We start from the raw sequence: 18,005 nt of genomic DNA, 5'->3' as shown, positions 1-18,005 counted from the left end.
TGTTACCCAGTTTTAGTCTGCATGAATGAAAAGGTTTGACTGGCCCATATTCTTTTCTTCATTCTCCCTTCTATTGGGGAAAGCAGCATCCTGGGTTCTCTGCATAGCTGACCTCAAACCACTGTAGGTAAACCATGCTCCCTTGTGTACCTAGTATTAAGATTAATACTGTTGCATCCCCATACCCTGACTAGGTGGTATAGGGAAAGTTCTAGTGCACAGTTTTTCCATGTAAAGAACTCTGAATAACTTTCTAGGACAAGTCACATTTCTACGTACCTTCACACACAGCTTGGGTAGGCCGCGAACGTTGAGTAGCAAGGTTTTAGCGAGGCGCAGGGACTCCTTATTTCTTGAGTGCTAACACACCCAGATAAGGAGCCCCCGGGTAAAGCCAAAAAGCCAGACTAGCTGGGACGTCCACCCTTCCTAATGGGTGAGTCACCTCTCTTGAATAGCGTGGTTTGTATTCCAGTTATGGAACAAATGACAAATTCATAGATAATTTGTATTTTTCCTAACTATACAAGCCTTAGCTATTTAACCAAACTTGCCCGCCAGCCCTATCCCCCTTGAAGTCCTACCTCCAAGCAAAGTGAGCTCAATCACAGGTGTGTGAGGGGGAGCGGTAGCAAGCTACCCTCCCTACCCCCGGCTAACTAGCGGTGTGGGTAGTTAACCCTCGTTAAAAATTATTGGCTCGTCATTTCAGCTACGCCGAAAGTAATACCCCTAATGAATAGCTAAGGTTTGTATAGTTAGGAAAAATTCAAATTATCTACAAATTTGGCATTTTTATCCTAATTTATTTTTCTTATATTTATATTTTTTTATATTTATTTATGGGAGGTGAATCTGTTGTTTGCTGATGATACTGTACTGATTGCAGACTCGGAAGAGAAGCTTGGCCGATTATTGACAGAATTTGGAAGGGTATGTGAGTGAAGGAAGTTGAGAGTTAATATGGGTAAGAGATTTACAAAAAGGGAAGGTGGTGTTAGGTTGAATGTAATGTTGAATGGAGTGGAAGCTGATGTACGTGTGAGAGTGAATGAAGGATCCAAAGTGTTTGGGGCAGTGAAGGAAGTGGTAAAGAATAGAGGGTTAGGCATGAATGTAAAGAGAGTTCTGTATGAGGAAGTTATTATATCAACTGTGATGTAGGGATTAGAGTTGTGGGGAATGAAAGTGACGATTAGACAGAAATTGAATGTGTCTGAGGAGTATGGCTGGTGTATCTGAATTAGATAGGGTTAGGAACAAAGTAGTGAGGGTAAGAACTGGTGTAAGAAATGGTTTAGCAGCGAGAGTTCATATGAATGTGTTGAGGTGGTTTGGCCATGTTGAGAGAATGGAAAATAACTGTCTGTTACAGAAGGTGATGAATGCAAGAGATGATGGGAGAAGTACAAAAGGAAGGCCAAGGTTTGGGTGGATGGATGGAATGAAGAAAGCTCTGGGTGATAGAGGATGGATGTGAGAGAGGCAAGAGAGCATGCTAGAAATAGGAATGAATGGCGAGCGATTGTGACGCAGTTCCGGTAGGCCCTGCTGCTTCCTCCGGTGCCTTAGCAGGCGAAGTCGAGAAGGAAGTCGAAGGCTGAGGTGGCTGGCTTACCAGCACAAACTGCTGTTGGGGTTGAGGCTTAGAGGCGGATGGATGTCGCATCTGGGATACAGGCACTGCCTGTACCACAAGTAGGAGTTGTGAACCCTGGAAAGGGAGAAATCCCAGCGGATTCAAATTTCCTCTTAGGAACGAGACCCCAGCTAACACGAAGGGTCTGATTGACTCTGGCTGCCTCACTGAGGACGCCGTTCACCACATCATCTGGGAAAAGATGTGCCCCCCAAACCGAGGCTTTTATCTACCTGTTAGGCGCATGTCTAATGGAACCTCCGCTAAGACATGCTTCCGGCACGCACGACAAGCGACAGTGAAGTCGTATGCATCACACTGAAGCGTGTGAAGCAAGGACTTCGTTAGGATCTTAAAGAGAGACTCATCAGCATAAACCAAAGAAGACATCTCCGCCATAGTAGCCGAGTTGATAGATCTACTCAATCTGACTCGAGTTTCATACTCCGTCCTAATCAACAAAACTGGCAGCCTGGGAGGGCGTTCACTGAACTGTGTGGTCGCACAGTCCGGAGCCAACGTCCCCGCCGTGAAGGTCGCCGGTGCATCAATCGAGCAGTCTTGATCCCCTGGGAAGAGCAAAGAAGTCAGGTCTGTCTCCCAAAGTTGTGGCATAGGTTTGTCCTCCATGGCTGCTGGCAAAGTAAGATCCACTACTTTGGTGGTGCATGGAGTAGGAGTTTGTTCCTCGACCACAAACATGGTATACGTGCCCTTGTGAGGAGTTAACTTGATATTTACGCATTCCCATTCAGTCAGGGTCCAGACCCAGGCGGACTGAGCCTGCTCCTTCGGGAAGATAAGTCTCCTTCGGCACTTTATCCACCCGGACAAGCGAGTACTCTGTCAAACGCGCGTAACCTGGGAATGGGAACTGCAAAACCGGCGGGTAGAACTCAAAGTCCTCAACCGGACGGGTACCACAACCTTCAATAGTCAACATGCCCTTCGAGAACAGGGCTTGCAGGGCCAACCTCCACGGGTTGCTCTTCACAAACGCCGGGAGCTTTGATGCATCCCGGACCACAAACTGCTATTGCTGTGGAAGGCCGGACCGCAAGAAAGTCTCCATCAAGGTGTCCCGATTCTGCAGTCGTTGGCCAAAAGAGTCCATCGGCTGTAGACGATCAGCAATAGGACCAATATGGGATTGCACAATACTCCCCATTTTCTCCATAAGCTGACTCGAAAAGGACACCGGATCAAGAGCCAGTTCCGGGGACTTAGCCTTTAAGCTCCTCACTCTTGAGCCCTGAGCAGTTGGGGAAACCTTTTCCGAGACCGACCGTCGTTTAGAAGCCGAGGAACCCCTGACGGGGAGAGATTTGAGTATTTTGGAAGGCTTGCTAGCTTTAGGCAAAGTCTTCTTGAATGCTTAACTTTAGGAAGTACCGAGCATGACTTGTCCATGACCTTACCAGAAAATCCCTGAAAAGAAGAAATAGAATGCGCGGGACTAAGGAAAGGAACCTTAGACTGCATGCTACTTGCCTCACCTACCACCCTACCTGTACCAGTCGAATCGATGACCATAGGTTCCACATCCAAATTAATCGCAGCCACGTCATCGAGAACATCATCGCCCAGGCCCCCTAAGTCATCAGGGAAGGCTTGAGTCTCCTCGCGAATCCTGGAGATGATCGGTGCCGCCACATCAATGTCACCGCCGTGCCGACATCTTGGAATTAGGGTAAAGGAGGGAACACATCTCCTCCGCCAAAATATAAGGCTGCTTGGCCTTAACGTTCTGGCCAAATCCACCAACCCAGGTCTTGAGGGTCGCAAGAGAAGCGCTCTTGATGGCAGGAGAGACCTGAAAGAGACAATCCCATTAGAACGCAAATCATAAAAAGGAAGAGCAGGTAAAGATAGCATTATTGCTCCAATATCAGTATATACCAAACATATTGTTGGCACAAAATTGTAACAGATATCACAAAAAGTCTGAAACAGACAAAAAAATAGAAATAGGGGAAAGAAAATAGTACATACCAAATCACTTGTAACGTCAGAGACCAGAGCGTAACAAATCTCGCACCCATCCGGATGCCAGACCAAAAGATTGGCCACTTGGATCGCACACCCGGCATGAGAACAACCAACCTCATGCCCACAAGGGCTGCTGCAACACAGCAGTGCATGCCGTCTCCTGACAGCGTACCACCTGCAAGATAATTTGGTATATGAGTATAAAATTAACTTATGCCGGAAACCCCGGCGAAATACTTAAAGAAATTAAATTCCGCCGTGACACCCAGCAGAAAGCATGCGTGCTTAAGATCTAAAGGAATTAATTATGTAATAGCATTCAATAAACATTTTACCCCTCTCTCATATAAAGGTAGTCAAAAAATATAAAAATAGATGTCTGGAGCCCCAAGAACGATGAGTGGATTAACCGTGAACCAGTCCGCCAGACCCAAAGAAAGAAAAATATGAGTTTCTCAGCACACGGGATACCCACCGGAGTGGGGAGCATAAGCAAGAAGGAATAAGCAGAGTAGAAACAACCATCGAAATCCGCAGGCAAAGGTATCAGAACAGAGTAGGATACCTGAATCCGATCAAAGAAACATTAGCAAGATACGATTCTCAAATTATCCCGGCCTTCCAGAACGGGAAGATAACAAGGATGGATAATCCAGGAGAGGGGAGTTGGGGGGGGGGGGGGAGGTGAGGCGCATACTCAGTCCCGTGCGTCTGGTGGTCAACCAAGACAAAACGAGGAGAGAGTGCTACCCTCGACGACGCACGGAGCGTATGAGCCAGCCCCCACCTCGGGTGACTTCCCGTTTTCTAAAAGCACGTGACCCCAAGTCTACCCTCCTATGTAGGGAATGGCGAAAGGCGTAAAGGGGGGAGAGGACACCAGGGGGGGGGGGTTTGGCTCGAAATCAGGTGACCACCTGTGATAGGAGGGGTGGTACTACCCTCCCGAAACACAAAGGAAAAGACTCGATGAGGCCATCGTGGCAATCATGTGGCTCCCCGCAAAGCACGCAAACAAAATCAACATATAATGGCAGTCATGAAACACAAATAGATATATTAAAAGACAATGAAATTCAATTAGATAGGCTAAAATGACTTCACTGAGTAAATTAGGGGAAAAAGGAAATAATAGCCAAACCCTTCCAAAAATCGGGTAGTTGCCGACTTGGAGGAGGAAACTATACCACTCTATAAACAAAAACTAAGCCTCCAAAATCGGGTAAAATACCGACCTGGACAGGCAGCTCTAAAATTAAACAAAACGCGTTCCGATTCCCCGTAAAAAAAAACTAAAAAAAACCATGAATTCTTGTATGAAAGGCTACTGACCGAAGCCGCACACTGCTCGGCCCAGGTAGGCTAACTAACCACTGTCCAAATAGCCTAAATAAAAAGAAAAAAAAAATCATGCCAAAACATTGAAATTTAGATGTCCAGAACACATAATGAGGACTACAATTAGTATGAGGAACTAATTGAAAGTCAGACAAAAACAAAGAGATCACGAGGAAGCGACACCAGAATGGGCGCGTACACACCCGTAAAGGGAACGTCAACAAAGCGGCTGAGATAAAAACCAACAAGGTATAATAGATTAATGAATGTCGCCTACCTAGAAATTCCAAACAGCACAAATATAATACTCAACTTGGGAGCAGGGATCTCCAAAACGTCGGACATCTTCAAAAACACACACAAAAAAATAAACACAGCTATGAAAAACACACGTCTGAAAACCTTCTCTGGTGCTAAGGAGGAATGAGGGGAGGGGTAGGGGTGAGGGGAAGATAGTTGTAGTAGAAGGCAGCAGTCGGGTGTAGATTCGGGCACCTCGTAGTTCCGGGGGATGTTGAAGAAGGAGAGGTCTAACTGGTGAGGGACCTGTGGTCATGGTTCTTACACGCCCCAGATTACTATACCGACACTCATTAGAGTGAGCGAGCTGGGTTTTTATTCCTGGCATTCCATGCATCTTTTTTTTTTTGCTATATTTAGCAATAATTTTATGCCTTAGAAATGGTGCTATAAGAGCATTTCACGGAGCGACACAGGTCGATCCCAGAAATAATATTTATCACATAATTTACTAAAATGGGTTCGAAAATTAAAAGATAATGATAAAACTATCATTAGTTACATTATAATCATTGCATTAACACATATAGCCACAATCAGTGAGCAAAAAAACTGCTGTTTCGTTTAATTTCCATCATCTTGCAATTTTTTCTAGTCACAGTAATGTGGAAGGATTGACTTCACATATATGTTCAGTATAATCATATACTGTAGTTGTATTCAAGTAAAATGAAAATAAGAATTAATTTTATTTTTACAGTAATTAACATCATTTGATTTCATTCAACTAGGACTGTTGACATTTTATGCCAATGCTTAATGCAAATCAGTCCAGAGGTAATGTATACAAACTGGAATTGAAAAGATCACCACTCAATATGGCCATTTTTTTACATGTAATATAGCAAATACTTGGAATAGACTTCCTGCGGATGTAGTAAAAAGTAGCATGGTAAACAAGTTCAAGAATGAGTTAGATAAGACCGTAAGATCTATCTAAATGCTTAAACTAAATCGCTCTACCAAAGAGCAAATAGAGTTTCCGTGGATGGACTGAAAAATCTTTGACATAAAAAATCCTTGTAACTCGTAAAACATTCTCTCTCTCTCTCTCTCTCTCTCTCTCTCTCTCTCTCTCTCTCTCTCTCTCTCTCTCTCTCTCTCATATGAAGAAACCACAATACGTTTTCTTAGTGTCAAATAAATACAAAAAAAATTATACCATGTATATGTACATCCATTTCAATCAGAGCTTAAAATACATGGTATAATTTTTTTTTGTATTTAATTGACACTAAGAAAACATCATATATATATATATATATATATATAGAGTGAGTGAGTGAGTGAGTTTTAGTCCAACAACAAGATTGGCAATGCCTGTTTACCAGAATGCATAAAATATCACTATAGGTTGAGTTCAATATAAATAGAAGAAAGACAGAAGTGATGTGAATGGAATATGCATTGACTGATGAAATACCATTGGAAGGAGAAAGGAATAACAAGGTAGAATCACTTAAATTTTTAGGAGCTTTAATCCCTAATACAGAGTCTTTAGAATTGGAATTTAATGAAAGATTGAAAAAAAAAATCAGGCAATGGCAAGGTTAATGAACAACCTTGATCAAATTTACATATTCAAGAGGAACTCCATAATAATGCATGAATCTCCATAAAATAGGCCAGTGCACACTATCAATGGCTTTTTCATTTCAAAGTCCACAAATGAAATTGAAAGTGGATTTCTAAATTCTACACATTGCTGTACAAGTCTTAAGATGAAAATTTCATCAGAACAACTTCTACACATTCAACAAAATAATCGTACAAGTATTCTGGGAGTTACTTCATTTTCAGTCAATATCATCTCAGCAGTTACTCCATCACATCCAGCTTTCCATCTCGAGTTCTTTAAGAATTGTTTTGACTTCAAACAAACGACTCCTTCACGGGCGGTGGTCTCCCGCGGCGCGCGCCAACAGTCTCCACGTAGTACTCTCGTGCACGCGCCAATGCACCCACCCTTGCTCAACCAGTCACACGCTTCGGCGCATTCTAGGGAGAATGCACAAAACTACACAGTGCTTTACTGCGCGCCAGCGCTCTTCCTCACTTTCCTGCGCCCTCCTGCACAGTTACGGTCCCTGATCCAATGCGCCAGCTCTTGCCAAAGAGTGAAGGCTCGCAGATCCAATGCACCAGCATCATCCTGTGTGCCTCGCTCCAGACTCTCCTACACACTCGCGCAATTATCAGTAAAAAGGAATAAAACTTTTTGGACAGGTCACCATTGCCCCATTCCTCCCCGCAAGCACATAAACATTGCCACTGGGAAAAGAGGAATAAGGCTTCACAGAAGGATTCAAGATCCCGAAGATTCCATCTTACAAGGAGAATCGAAAAGGGGAATCCTTGGTCACTGTCTCTTCTGAAGTTTCCTTTTCCTTGACAGACCAACATCAGCAAACAGGAAAGCATCAACAGACTGGTCTCTAGATTACTGTTTGCTGATGGCTAGTTCGCAGTTAACTGATCGCTAGGTCGCCGATCACCAGATCGCCAATTACTAGCTCAAGGCTGATCTTTGACCTCTAGTCCCTCCAATGACTAATGATCTCCAATTGCTAGCTTTTCCAATCACCGATTGCTAGTCAATAACCAGTCATCAGCTTGCTGATCACTAGATCACCGATTGCCAGCTCATCTTTCTTCGATCATTGAACCCAGCTCGCTGATCTCTGACCAGCCCATCTTCAGCTTGCTCGTCTCTGACCAACCAGGGGGGACCATAATCAGCTTGCTGATCTCGAACTCACCATCGGCTCACAGACCACTGATTCATCGGTCATCGGCAATTTGCCAGCAGTTCGTGACTCGAACTTACTAGTCGATCGCTTCCTGTAGTTCCTAGATCAGAAGGTATACAACATACTTCTTGCTACTGGCCGTTCGACAACCCTCATCAACGGCTTGCCAACAGGGAACTACTTGCGAGCACTCTCCAACTGCACAGTAACCACAATACCCAACGGTTAACCATTGATTAACATTTGCCAGATTGATTTTATTCTAAGGAATAGCATCAATCCCATCAGGGCGCATGGTAAGGCTAAGAGTTGCCTTCCTTCTGTTAGTTAAAGAAATTCTCTCTCAGAGAAGAATTCTTACACTGGGTATCGTGCCTGATCCTTTACGACATGAGTCAAGACTCCAGCGTCGACAATCTTCCATGCAAAAGGATCAGCAAGGAGCTGTCCCTTTGGGTCAGTGTCCACACCATGTTGGAGTTCGAACAAGGGCTAAGACCTCAGGTCTTCATTTGCACACTGGACCTAAAGGACATTTACTCCCAGGTCCAAACCACCCATCTAGGGAGGTTGGAAGATTCAGTCTTGTTAGAATTGTCTAACTCACATCAAATAAACGGTAAGTCTTGATTCTTCAACTTACCTGTACTCGAATAGGGCTGCTATAACCTTGATTCTGGTTCGAACTAAATTGTTCACTCTTTAAAGGAAGGAACACACGTTCCAGGGATGTGGCCGACAGTGATCGTGTAACGACTTGAGCTCAACTGACTCTTCCAGTCTGATTCAACTTGAGAACCACTCCCGTTTTCTTTCCTTTGTTCGAATACTCTCGAACAATCGTTGTAAAATGAAGACGGGAAATCAAAACTTTCCTTATAAGGAATACATTTAACATTTTAATTAATTCAATTAGAATACAAAAAGGGGAAAGTTAAAAAAAGATACATTTAATGTTAACAAATGGCAATCATTCAGTTTACTTTTCGTCCATGACCGAACACCAAAACAAAACAGAAAGTAAGAACGACTTGACTAGTCAAATCGACTATTTCCTATGAATGCAATTACCATTCTCCAATCAACTATTTCTACAGTCTAGACAAACAAGAAACACCAGTTCAAGGCACTGTGCTTCGGTCTTTCCACTACACCCATCCTGGTCTCACAGGATCGGCTTCTGTCTCCTCTCTCTCTCGGGACGACTGACTGACCTTAGCAGACTCAGTGGTAACCTTGCATTAACACTGGAACTTGTGAAGTCTCTTTTACCAAGATCCAGTGATCAGGGTAAACCTACGGAAGTCTTCCCTACTTCCCCCCCAGGAGACTGGTGTATCTGGGAATGATTCTAGACACCAATCTCCACAAAACCTTCTCGAAACCAGAACGACTTCCATTCCAAGAGACTTGAGTCGGAAAAAAAAAAAGAAAGGAGGTACCATAGTGCTGCACCACACGACCTCAGCCCTCTGGACAGAGTCCGAAGGTACCTTCACTTAAATCTCTCAAGAGATGAAGGCCAACTTTCCGGTCCTCCAGCAGCCTCATCGGTTCCTAACAGACCACTCAGTGATGTGATGGACGACGCACCACATACCACATAGAAACTCACATCAACAAGCAAGAAAGAACTTGCTTGTAGCCTCTTCCCATCTGATAGTATAAACACTAAGATGGGCCAAAGTCCGTTAGGTACCACTATCAGCCCGCTTCATTCCAGACTAGAAGAACGTGCTCGCCGACAATCTGTGCACAGCGTCTCAGATAAGGTATACCGAATGGACTTTGGATCGCCATGTAGCCAACCAAAGTCCCGACTTTACAAGGTCCTCCAACTAGGGGGTCTGTTCGCAACGCTCCTGAGTCTCAGGCTACCGTTGCTCACCAGCTCTAGACCCCAACTCCCTCTGGCAACAATGGTGGGTACAACGATGACGTTTATGTCTCGTCCCTGTTTTATCTGGAGAAGAGCACTCAACAAGGTTAGAACATCGGTCAACCTCTCAAGGACTCTCCTAGCTCCGCTATGGCATTATGCAGAACGGTCTCCAAACCTTTTGCAGCTCCTGATAGTCTCTCCAAGAGATCCCTCCCCATATAACAGACAACCCACTGCGACCTACCACAAGCTATAGCTTTGCTATGATTGTACGCCTGGAGACTACCCAATACCTCTTTGCGAAAAGGTTGTCTAGTTATCTGAGAAATTCCTCTGCATCAGTCTACCAGGCAGTATCGCATCTTGTGTGGTTGGTGTCATGTGAAAGTGTCTCTCCACTCGATACCTCAATTCCTGCAATAGCGGAATCCTCAAGTATATACAAGAGGAAAAGACCTCTTATTCAGTTCCGACAGGTAAAGATGATCACTCAACCTTGATCCTTCACCTTCAAACTGAAAGAAAGGGACACCCTCTCATTGATAGACTTTTCCTAACTCATACAGACTTACAACTTGCCTTTCCCCAGTCGGAATTGAGACCTTCCTCTCAGAACATGGTTCAAATCTCCAATCCCTAAAGGGACCTCCTTATGTTCCATTTCACCAGGCAACAAATTTTCTCCTGATTTAAGAACACAATGTTCTTATACACTCAGACAGCAACCATACGAGTCAAGGAACTTCATGGTCTCTCTTTCGACACTGCCCATTATTGAGAAGAGCGAAAGACAAAGTTCAGTTTCATCCCTGAGTATGTCGCCAGACACAGTCTCCAGAGGTGACGGATCCTACACAAGTCTCAACTAGGTAACGGACGATCCAGATCATCCGTTACTGTACCCAGAGTAAGGTATGAGACTTTACCTAAAGAAAACAGCAACCGCCTGCCCGGGTCCCTCCTCTTTTCAGAACTGGGAGAGACTAGAGGATGATCACCGAAACATCATCTCGACATGACGACTCACAGTGTCGGGCATAACTATGCCCCTGGTCCTTCTTAGCAGATTACTCTGTGACGCAGGTTTTACAAGAAAGGATGTGAATGCTCCAGGTGACTTTCACAACCTTTCTCCTGGAAGACGTGACCCACAGGAACTCGATACGATCTTTATCGGTCCGGTGGTGGCTGCAGAACAGCTGGTTGTATACCTCAAGCTCCTTATTGGACAAGTAGCAGAAGGTTGAGGGCACTGTTACCCAGTTTTAGTCTGTGTGAATGAAAAGATTTGACTGACTCTTATTCTTTTCTTCATCCTACCCTCTCGTGGGAAAAGCAGCATCCTGGGTTCTCTGCATAAGCTGACCTCAAACCACTGCAGGTAAACCATGCTCCCTAGTGTACCTAGTATTAAGCTAATACTGTTGCGTCCCCATACCCTGGCGAGGTGGTATGGGAAAGTCTTGGTTATGTCAGGTTTTTCCTACATAGACTCTGAATAACTTTACCTAGACAGTCACACTTCTGCACGTCTCAAAACACAGCTTTCGTAGGCCGCGGACCTTGCTAGCAAGGTTTAGCGAGAGGAGGGACTCCTTATTTTTGAGTACTAACATACTCAGATAAGGAGTCCCCGGCCAAAGCCAAAAGCCAGATTGGCAGGGACGTCCACCCTTCCTAATGGGTGAGTCACCCCTAATAAATAGTGTGGTTTGTATTCCAGTTACGGAACAAATAACAAATTCATAGATAATTTGTATTTTTCCTAACTATACAAACCTTATCTATTTATATAAACTTGTCCGCCATCCCTATCCCCCTTGAAGTCCTACCTCCATGGAAAGTGACTAAATCACAGGTGTGTGAACGGGAGTGGTAGCAAGCCCGCCTGCCCCCCCCCCCTACCCTCGCTAACTAGTGGTGTGGGTAGTTAACCCTCACTAAAACTTTAATGGCTCGTCATTTCAGCTCCGCCGAAAGTATAACCCCCTAATAAATAGCTAAGGTTTGTATAGTTAGGAAAAATAAGAATTATCTACGAATTTGTCATTTTACTGAATTTGTTTTTACACTTTCATTGTAGAAATTAGCCATCGCTGTATTTCCTTGCATTTATTGTGTAGGTAAGTATCTCTTGTACAAACAACTTTGAAATATAACTACAGGGCATCTTAAAATGTAGGCTACTCAAGTTCTGCCATATTCTCTAGTGGAAGCTTTCTTTTACCAGTCAGTACTAAGTTGATTTTATATGAAATTTTAGATTGATAGATATGAAGTTGCTGAAAAAATTGAATAATGAAATTGTGATATTCTGCTTTCTATGACAGTCAATTGTTATTTTTTTCATAAATCAGTTTTACTTAACTGATATTGACCTTTACCTTCATTTCAGGAAAACTCATTAAATAATGTAGGAGATTGGCCAACTTTAGTTGAGGTCCAACAAGCTCAGGAAGCTATCAACTTACAACAGGTTTGTTTTTTATTACCTATTTTACACATGGTTGTGCTTTCACCATAGCTTTGGACACACCTTTTTTATATTTGTTCAGATATGAGTTGGTTACCAAAAGAGCATGTAACATTAAAGAAACAAAGTAATGTAAATTAAACATTTAAATACAGAAATAAGAAAGCATGCATGAGATTTAGTACTGATGTTTTTTTTGGACAAAATAATGACAACCAAGAGAAACCTGTCATTATTCAAGAGATAGAGAACATTATAAATGACTGTGTTGTAAACGAGTAATTTAATTAGAACAGTTATATATTGAGGATCTATGTAGTTTCCACAACAATTAACTAAAAATAAGGTAGTGAAGCAGGTAGCAATCATTGATTTGATCACATTTTCTGAAGTTTGGTATTTTACCCTTTCAGAATTCCAAAACAGAGTGGAGAAAGAGTGAAGAGAGAAAAGTTAAAAATGTTCAAAATTCTGATGTAGATAATGAAAAGTCGGAGGATTCAGGTTCTCATGACGATGATTCTCTCAAGGAGAATCGTGAGGCTTCTTCATCCCTGACAAAAAATAACAAAAAACAACAGCCTGTCTCCACAAGAGATGCCAAGAATAAGAAAAACAAATGTAAGTGAAGTTGATTAAATTTTTCATCTGTTTAAGTGACTTGCTCAAAATTTATGTACTGTGCATTTTAAGAATAGAAAATATTTGTCCATATGTAAAGAGAAGAAAAAAAGTTCTAAAACTGGTGCAATAGTTGCCCTAGTAAGAAGAGAATTCATTAGGGCACATCTTAACTCTCCTCAGCTCTCTGTGTGGTAAGTAATTCCTTTTAAATTGCAAGGTTTGACTAGGTATATCTTTAAACTTAATTCCTTTTGTTGTGAATTATTTTAATATTATCCTGAATTTGTTTAAAATGGTTTTATTTTTGAAATGTTAGTGATCCTGTGTTAGGAATTAGGGGTAGGTGAGGTTTGTCATGGATTGATGTACCAGGGTAACCACATGGAGATCCGTGGAGGGTCCTTTATATTGAATGTTCACAATGTATTGAGAGCTCTGTAGAAGATGCTAAATATTGTTTACTTAATTGTAACCTTTTTTTGACAGGTTTATTGACTTGTCAAATATAATGTGGGAATATTTATTAGCCATCAGAAAAGTGTTACCATTTGAGGATATGCATCTCTTCTGGGTGCAACAAGCGTCTTCATGTCTTTCTCACATTTCTTATGAGGGAAATGTGATGACCCAAGAAAACTTATTACTTCTTGATTAGTATTATTATGATTATTATTATTATTATTATTATTATTATTATTATTATTATTATTTGCTAAGCTATAACCCTAGTTGGAAAAGCAAAATGCTATACTCTTAAGGGCTCCAACAGGGAAAATACCCCAATGAGGAAAGTTGATAGGGAAATAAATGAATTACAAGAGAATTGATTAATAATCAAAACAAAATATTTTAAGAACAATAACATCAATATATATATATATATATATATACATATATATATATATATATATATATATACATATATATATATATACATATATATATATATATATATATATATATATATATATATATATATATATATATATATATATATATATATATATATATATATATATACATACATATATATATATATATATATATATATACATATATATATATATATATATATATATATATATATATACATACATACACATATATATATATATATATATATATATATATATATATATATATATATATATATATATATATATATATATATATATATATATATATATATACATACACAGTAGGGTCCCGAATTATGCGAGAATTTGGTCGATTAATGACCTCGTATAAATGGAAAATCACATATTTCGAAACACACAACTAACAGAAATGATTCCGTTGGGGCCATGGCAACCAGCAACTTGCCTATTCAAACGTGTTTACTTCCCATTTCCAATACTTTCTATATATTATACTATATTTTTTCATAATACTGTATCAAATTGTTCTTGTAAATAAATCAAACATTTAATATACTTTAAAGGTCTAATAACTTGATAAAAAGGTTAAAATTACAGCCAGGATGGGTGTAAACACCGTATATTTCTCGTAATACCACGACCCAAAATACAGAAAAATTTTAAAGTTTGTCATATCTGTTGTATAAGACAACTGGTGAATAGCATAACCATCATTCTATAGACTAGATTTTGTGGTATCATTGAGAATCCAGAATTATCAAAATAAAGGCGATTTTATATCATGCGTTTCCTAAACACGCTAAAAAGCACAATAGAAAACGACAACCAATGTTTTGTTTACGTTTATCTCTGATCACAACGAAGAAACAGACGCATTTATACATCTGTGTATAGGATAGTTTTTGAATCGACAACAATTTTACCAAGTATAGATTATATGTTGATTTTGTTATTACCAATTTTCTCCTTAATTTTTCTTAGAACTTCCAAATAAATGAAATGAATGCCATTCATATAATGTTATGTTTTTCTTTATGACACCGCCTGAAACGGAAACCTTCCATTCGTTTACTGTACGCTCCATCTTCGATCATAATAAACAAACGTAGGCATTAAACACGCATGATCAAAGAGATAAATAATGATATTAAAAGCTTTTAGTAAATATGTTATTACAATTATTATTTACCATATTTATATAAATTCCTAATTACGTAGCAAAGCAGGAAAACTGTTTTTTCTTTTTGCGTTCAATCAACAATAACAAGCTGCCGCTAATGACAGAATGATAATTTACGATAATTCTAAACTGGTACTAAAGATGATTGTCCATTCCATATCCAAAATACTTTTCCTAACTTTAGTTATAAGTCAACTTGTACCCACTTCAATTATGAAACCATCTATAAAAAAGTAAGAGAAGAAGCAAGTACTTGGCCGATTTTTAAAGTTATCGAACAATTAAGTTGCCGCTATAACGTTCGATTTGACAGAGATGGTGCAAGATTAGAGAAAGTAAGGAAAATTGAATCATGATTGATTTTCAATATAACAAACTTTGTGAAGCAACAAAGATTTCATTTGTTAGAGAGAGAGAGAGAGAGAGAGAGAGAGAGAGCGAGCGAGCGTGTGTGTGTGTGTGTGTGTGAGTTTTAAATGTACTAAACAAAAAAATATGATAGGTTATAACACATTGGTGCTTATGTAATATCATCTGTATAGATGTTTTGAATAAGTTAAGAAATGGTATAAACAATACTTTGTTACTGTATTCGTATGCGCCTATTCTTGAGACCGGCAGCTAGACGTCAGCTGATCTGATCTTAGCCAAAAGTAAAACAAAAAGAAGTCAACAATACTCGATTTTTAAAACACATCCGAATTGATCGCCAGAACTAACAATAGTCATGTTAATTTCATTCTTAAACTCAGGTTGCCATATGTGAACTAAGGTTTTATTTCTTACACAGAGAGAGAGAGAGAGAGAGAGAAATTTTTATAATTATACCGTGTACTCTACAAAACCAATATTTGCAAATCAAATGTATACTGTTTAAAATATGACAAAATATTGCTGACTCGTTACCGAAGTTTAGGCTATTCACTGCTGATAAACGAACCCAGTCTACTCGTGAAAACCTTGAACGCCTGAAGGGAAAAATAAAGCTTTTATATATACTGTACTAAACAAAAATAATGCTTTAATATACCATCATTAACACTACCATTAAAATTATCGAAAGGTTGGAGAAAGATAAAGATTTCCGAGAACATAACCACAAGTCTGTTTACATTTTGTCAGCTGGACTCGCACAGTTAACAGTTGATTTCATTGTTGATGTGGAATTTTATCCTTAAATAGGCTTTTTATTATGAGATTATGTTAATAAGATGTAATGTTAATATTGTTTTGTAACATTTATTATAAATCACCGTATTTAGGGCTACCAATAGACTTAAAAAGACAATATATTTGATACGTTTTGTAGTCCTTGACTAGCAGACTTTGAACAGCTTCGCAGATACAGCAAATATATTTTTGGAAAATAGCGATCGCATAAAAGGGGAATCGTATAATTCGAATACGTATAATTCAGGACCCTACTGTATATTATATATATGTATATATATATATATATATATATATATTATATATATATATATATATATATATGTAGCACTGTATGTCCGCCAAGTGTCTTTTATCTTTCACAGCACTAGTTACCAATAACAACCGTTAACGAGACAGCAAATGAGGACAAACGGCCAAATAGATATGCATGAACGGAACTGCCTTCACGGACCTGTTAATCGGAGGAACTACCCATTCACTGTTTAATACTCTCTTTAGAAATGTAAATTAGATGACAGACCTGAAATTTGCGGGACTTTGAGTAGGCTCATTCTATAGCTACTGTACAACGTAGGCTTACATATACGCTGAGCATACTCTGTAACATAACTGGGTTGAAGGTTTTGTCTACATATACAATAAAAAGAAAGAAGAAATGTTGCTGTGAGTTGCATCTTCCTTTGGATTGCTATATATATATATATATATATATATATATATATATATATATATATATATATATATATGTATGTATGTATGTGCTTACATACATACATACATATATATATATATATATATATATATATATATATATATATATATATATATATATATATATATATATATATATATATATATATATATATATACATACAGTATACATATACATACATACATACATACATACATATATATATTTATGTATATATATATATTATATATATATATATATATATATAAACATATATATATATATATACATATATATATATATATACAGTGGAACCTCTACATACGATTGTCCCAACATACAAATTTTCCAACATACGAAGTAAAATTCAACCAAATTTCTGTCTCAACATACGAAGTGTTGCTCCAACATACGACGTAAACAATACGCTTACCCGTGGAATTTTCTCGAAAGCGTGCAGCGTAGTTTGTTGTTGACGCCGCTAGACGGCAGCACATCGGAGGGATGCCAATCGAGCGTCACCTTGATCAGTCCTCTCATCGCGTGCGCATCATGTGGTTGTCCTCTATTCACTCAGTTTTAACAGTTATTTTATCTTGCCTTTTCAAGTGTTGTTTTCTGTGTACCGTAATCATGGGTCCTAAAAAGCTTAGTTTCGGTTCAGGAAGTAGTAGCAGTGGTGAGAAAAAGAGGAAGTCTATGCTTTCATTAGAATTAAAGCAGGAAATCATAGAAAAGCATGAGCGAGGTGTACGTGTTAGCGATCTGGCTAAACCCAACCCTTGAAGGGATGGAACGACTTTTGTTAATATGGATCAAAGACAAGGAGATTGTTGGCAATACGATCACGGAAACGATCATTTGTGAGAAGGCCAGCGCTATCTACAGTGACTTGAAGGCGGCACGCTCTAGGGGTGACGCGGGGGAGAGTTCAGCCGATCCTACGACGGAGGAATTCAAGGCGTCTCAAGGTTGGTTCGAGAAATTTAGGAAACGGACCGGGATTCATTCAGTTGTTCGTCATGGAGAAGCTTCGAGTTCAGACACTAAGGGTGGTAAAGACTTTGTTAAAAAGTTTGAAAGCATCG

The 18,005-nt window shown here is 39.8% G+C and overlaps 1 protein-coding gene across 3 annotated transcripts in view; it reads left to right on the top strand.

Annotated features, from left to right (window-relative positions):
* Window positions 1-18,005, top strand: part of LOC137643975 (la-related protein 1B-like) — a 798,692-nt gene that overhangs the window by 151,902 nt on the left and 628,785 nt on the right. For all 3 annotated transcript variants that reach the window (XM_068376809.1, XM_068376808.1, XM_068376807.1), the window contains 2 exons: window positions 12,294-12,374; window positions 12,785-12,992. In XM_068376809.1, coding sequence (XP_068232910.1) covers window positions 12,294-12,374; window positions 12,785-12,992 — 289 coding nt within the window. The remainder of the gene's footprint in view (window positions 1-12,293; window positions 12,375-12,784; window positions 12,993-18,005) is intronic.

Source organism: Palaemon carinicauda, chromosome 7 (genome assembly GCF_036898095.1).
Source record: "Palaemon carinicauda isolate YSFRI2023 chromosome 7, ASM3689809v2, whole genome shotgun sequence".
Classification (NCBI taxonomy): Eukaryota; Metazoa; Arthropoda; class Malacostraca; order Decapoda; family Palaemonidae; genus Palaemon; species Palaemon carinicauda.
Note: the sequence above shows the minus strand (reverse complement) of the source record. Positions and strands in the feature narration are given on the sequence as shown.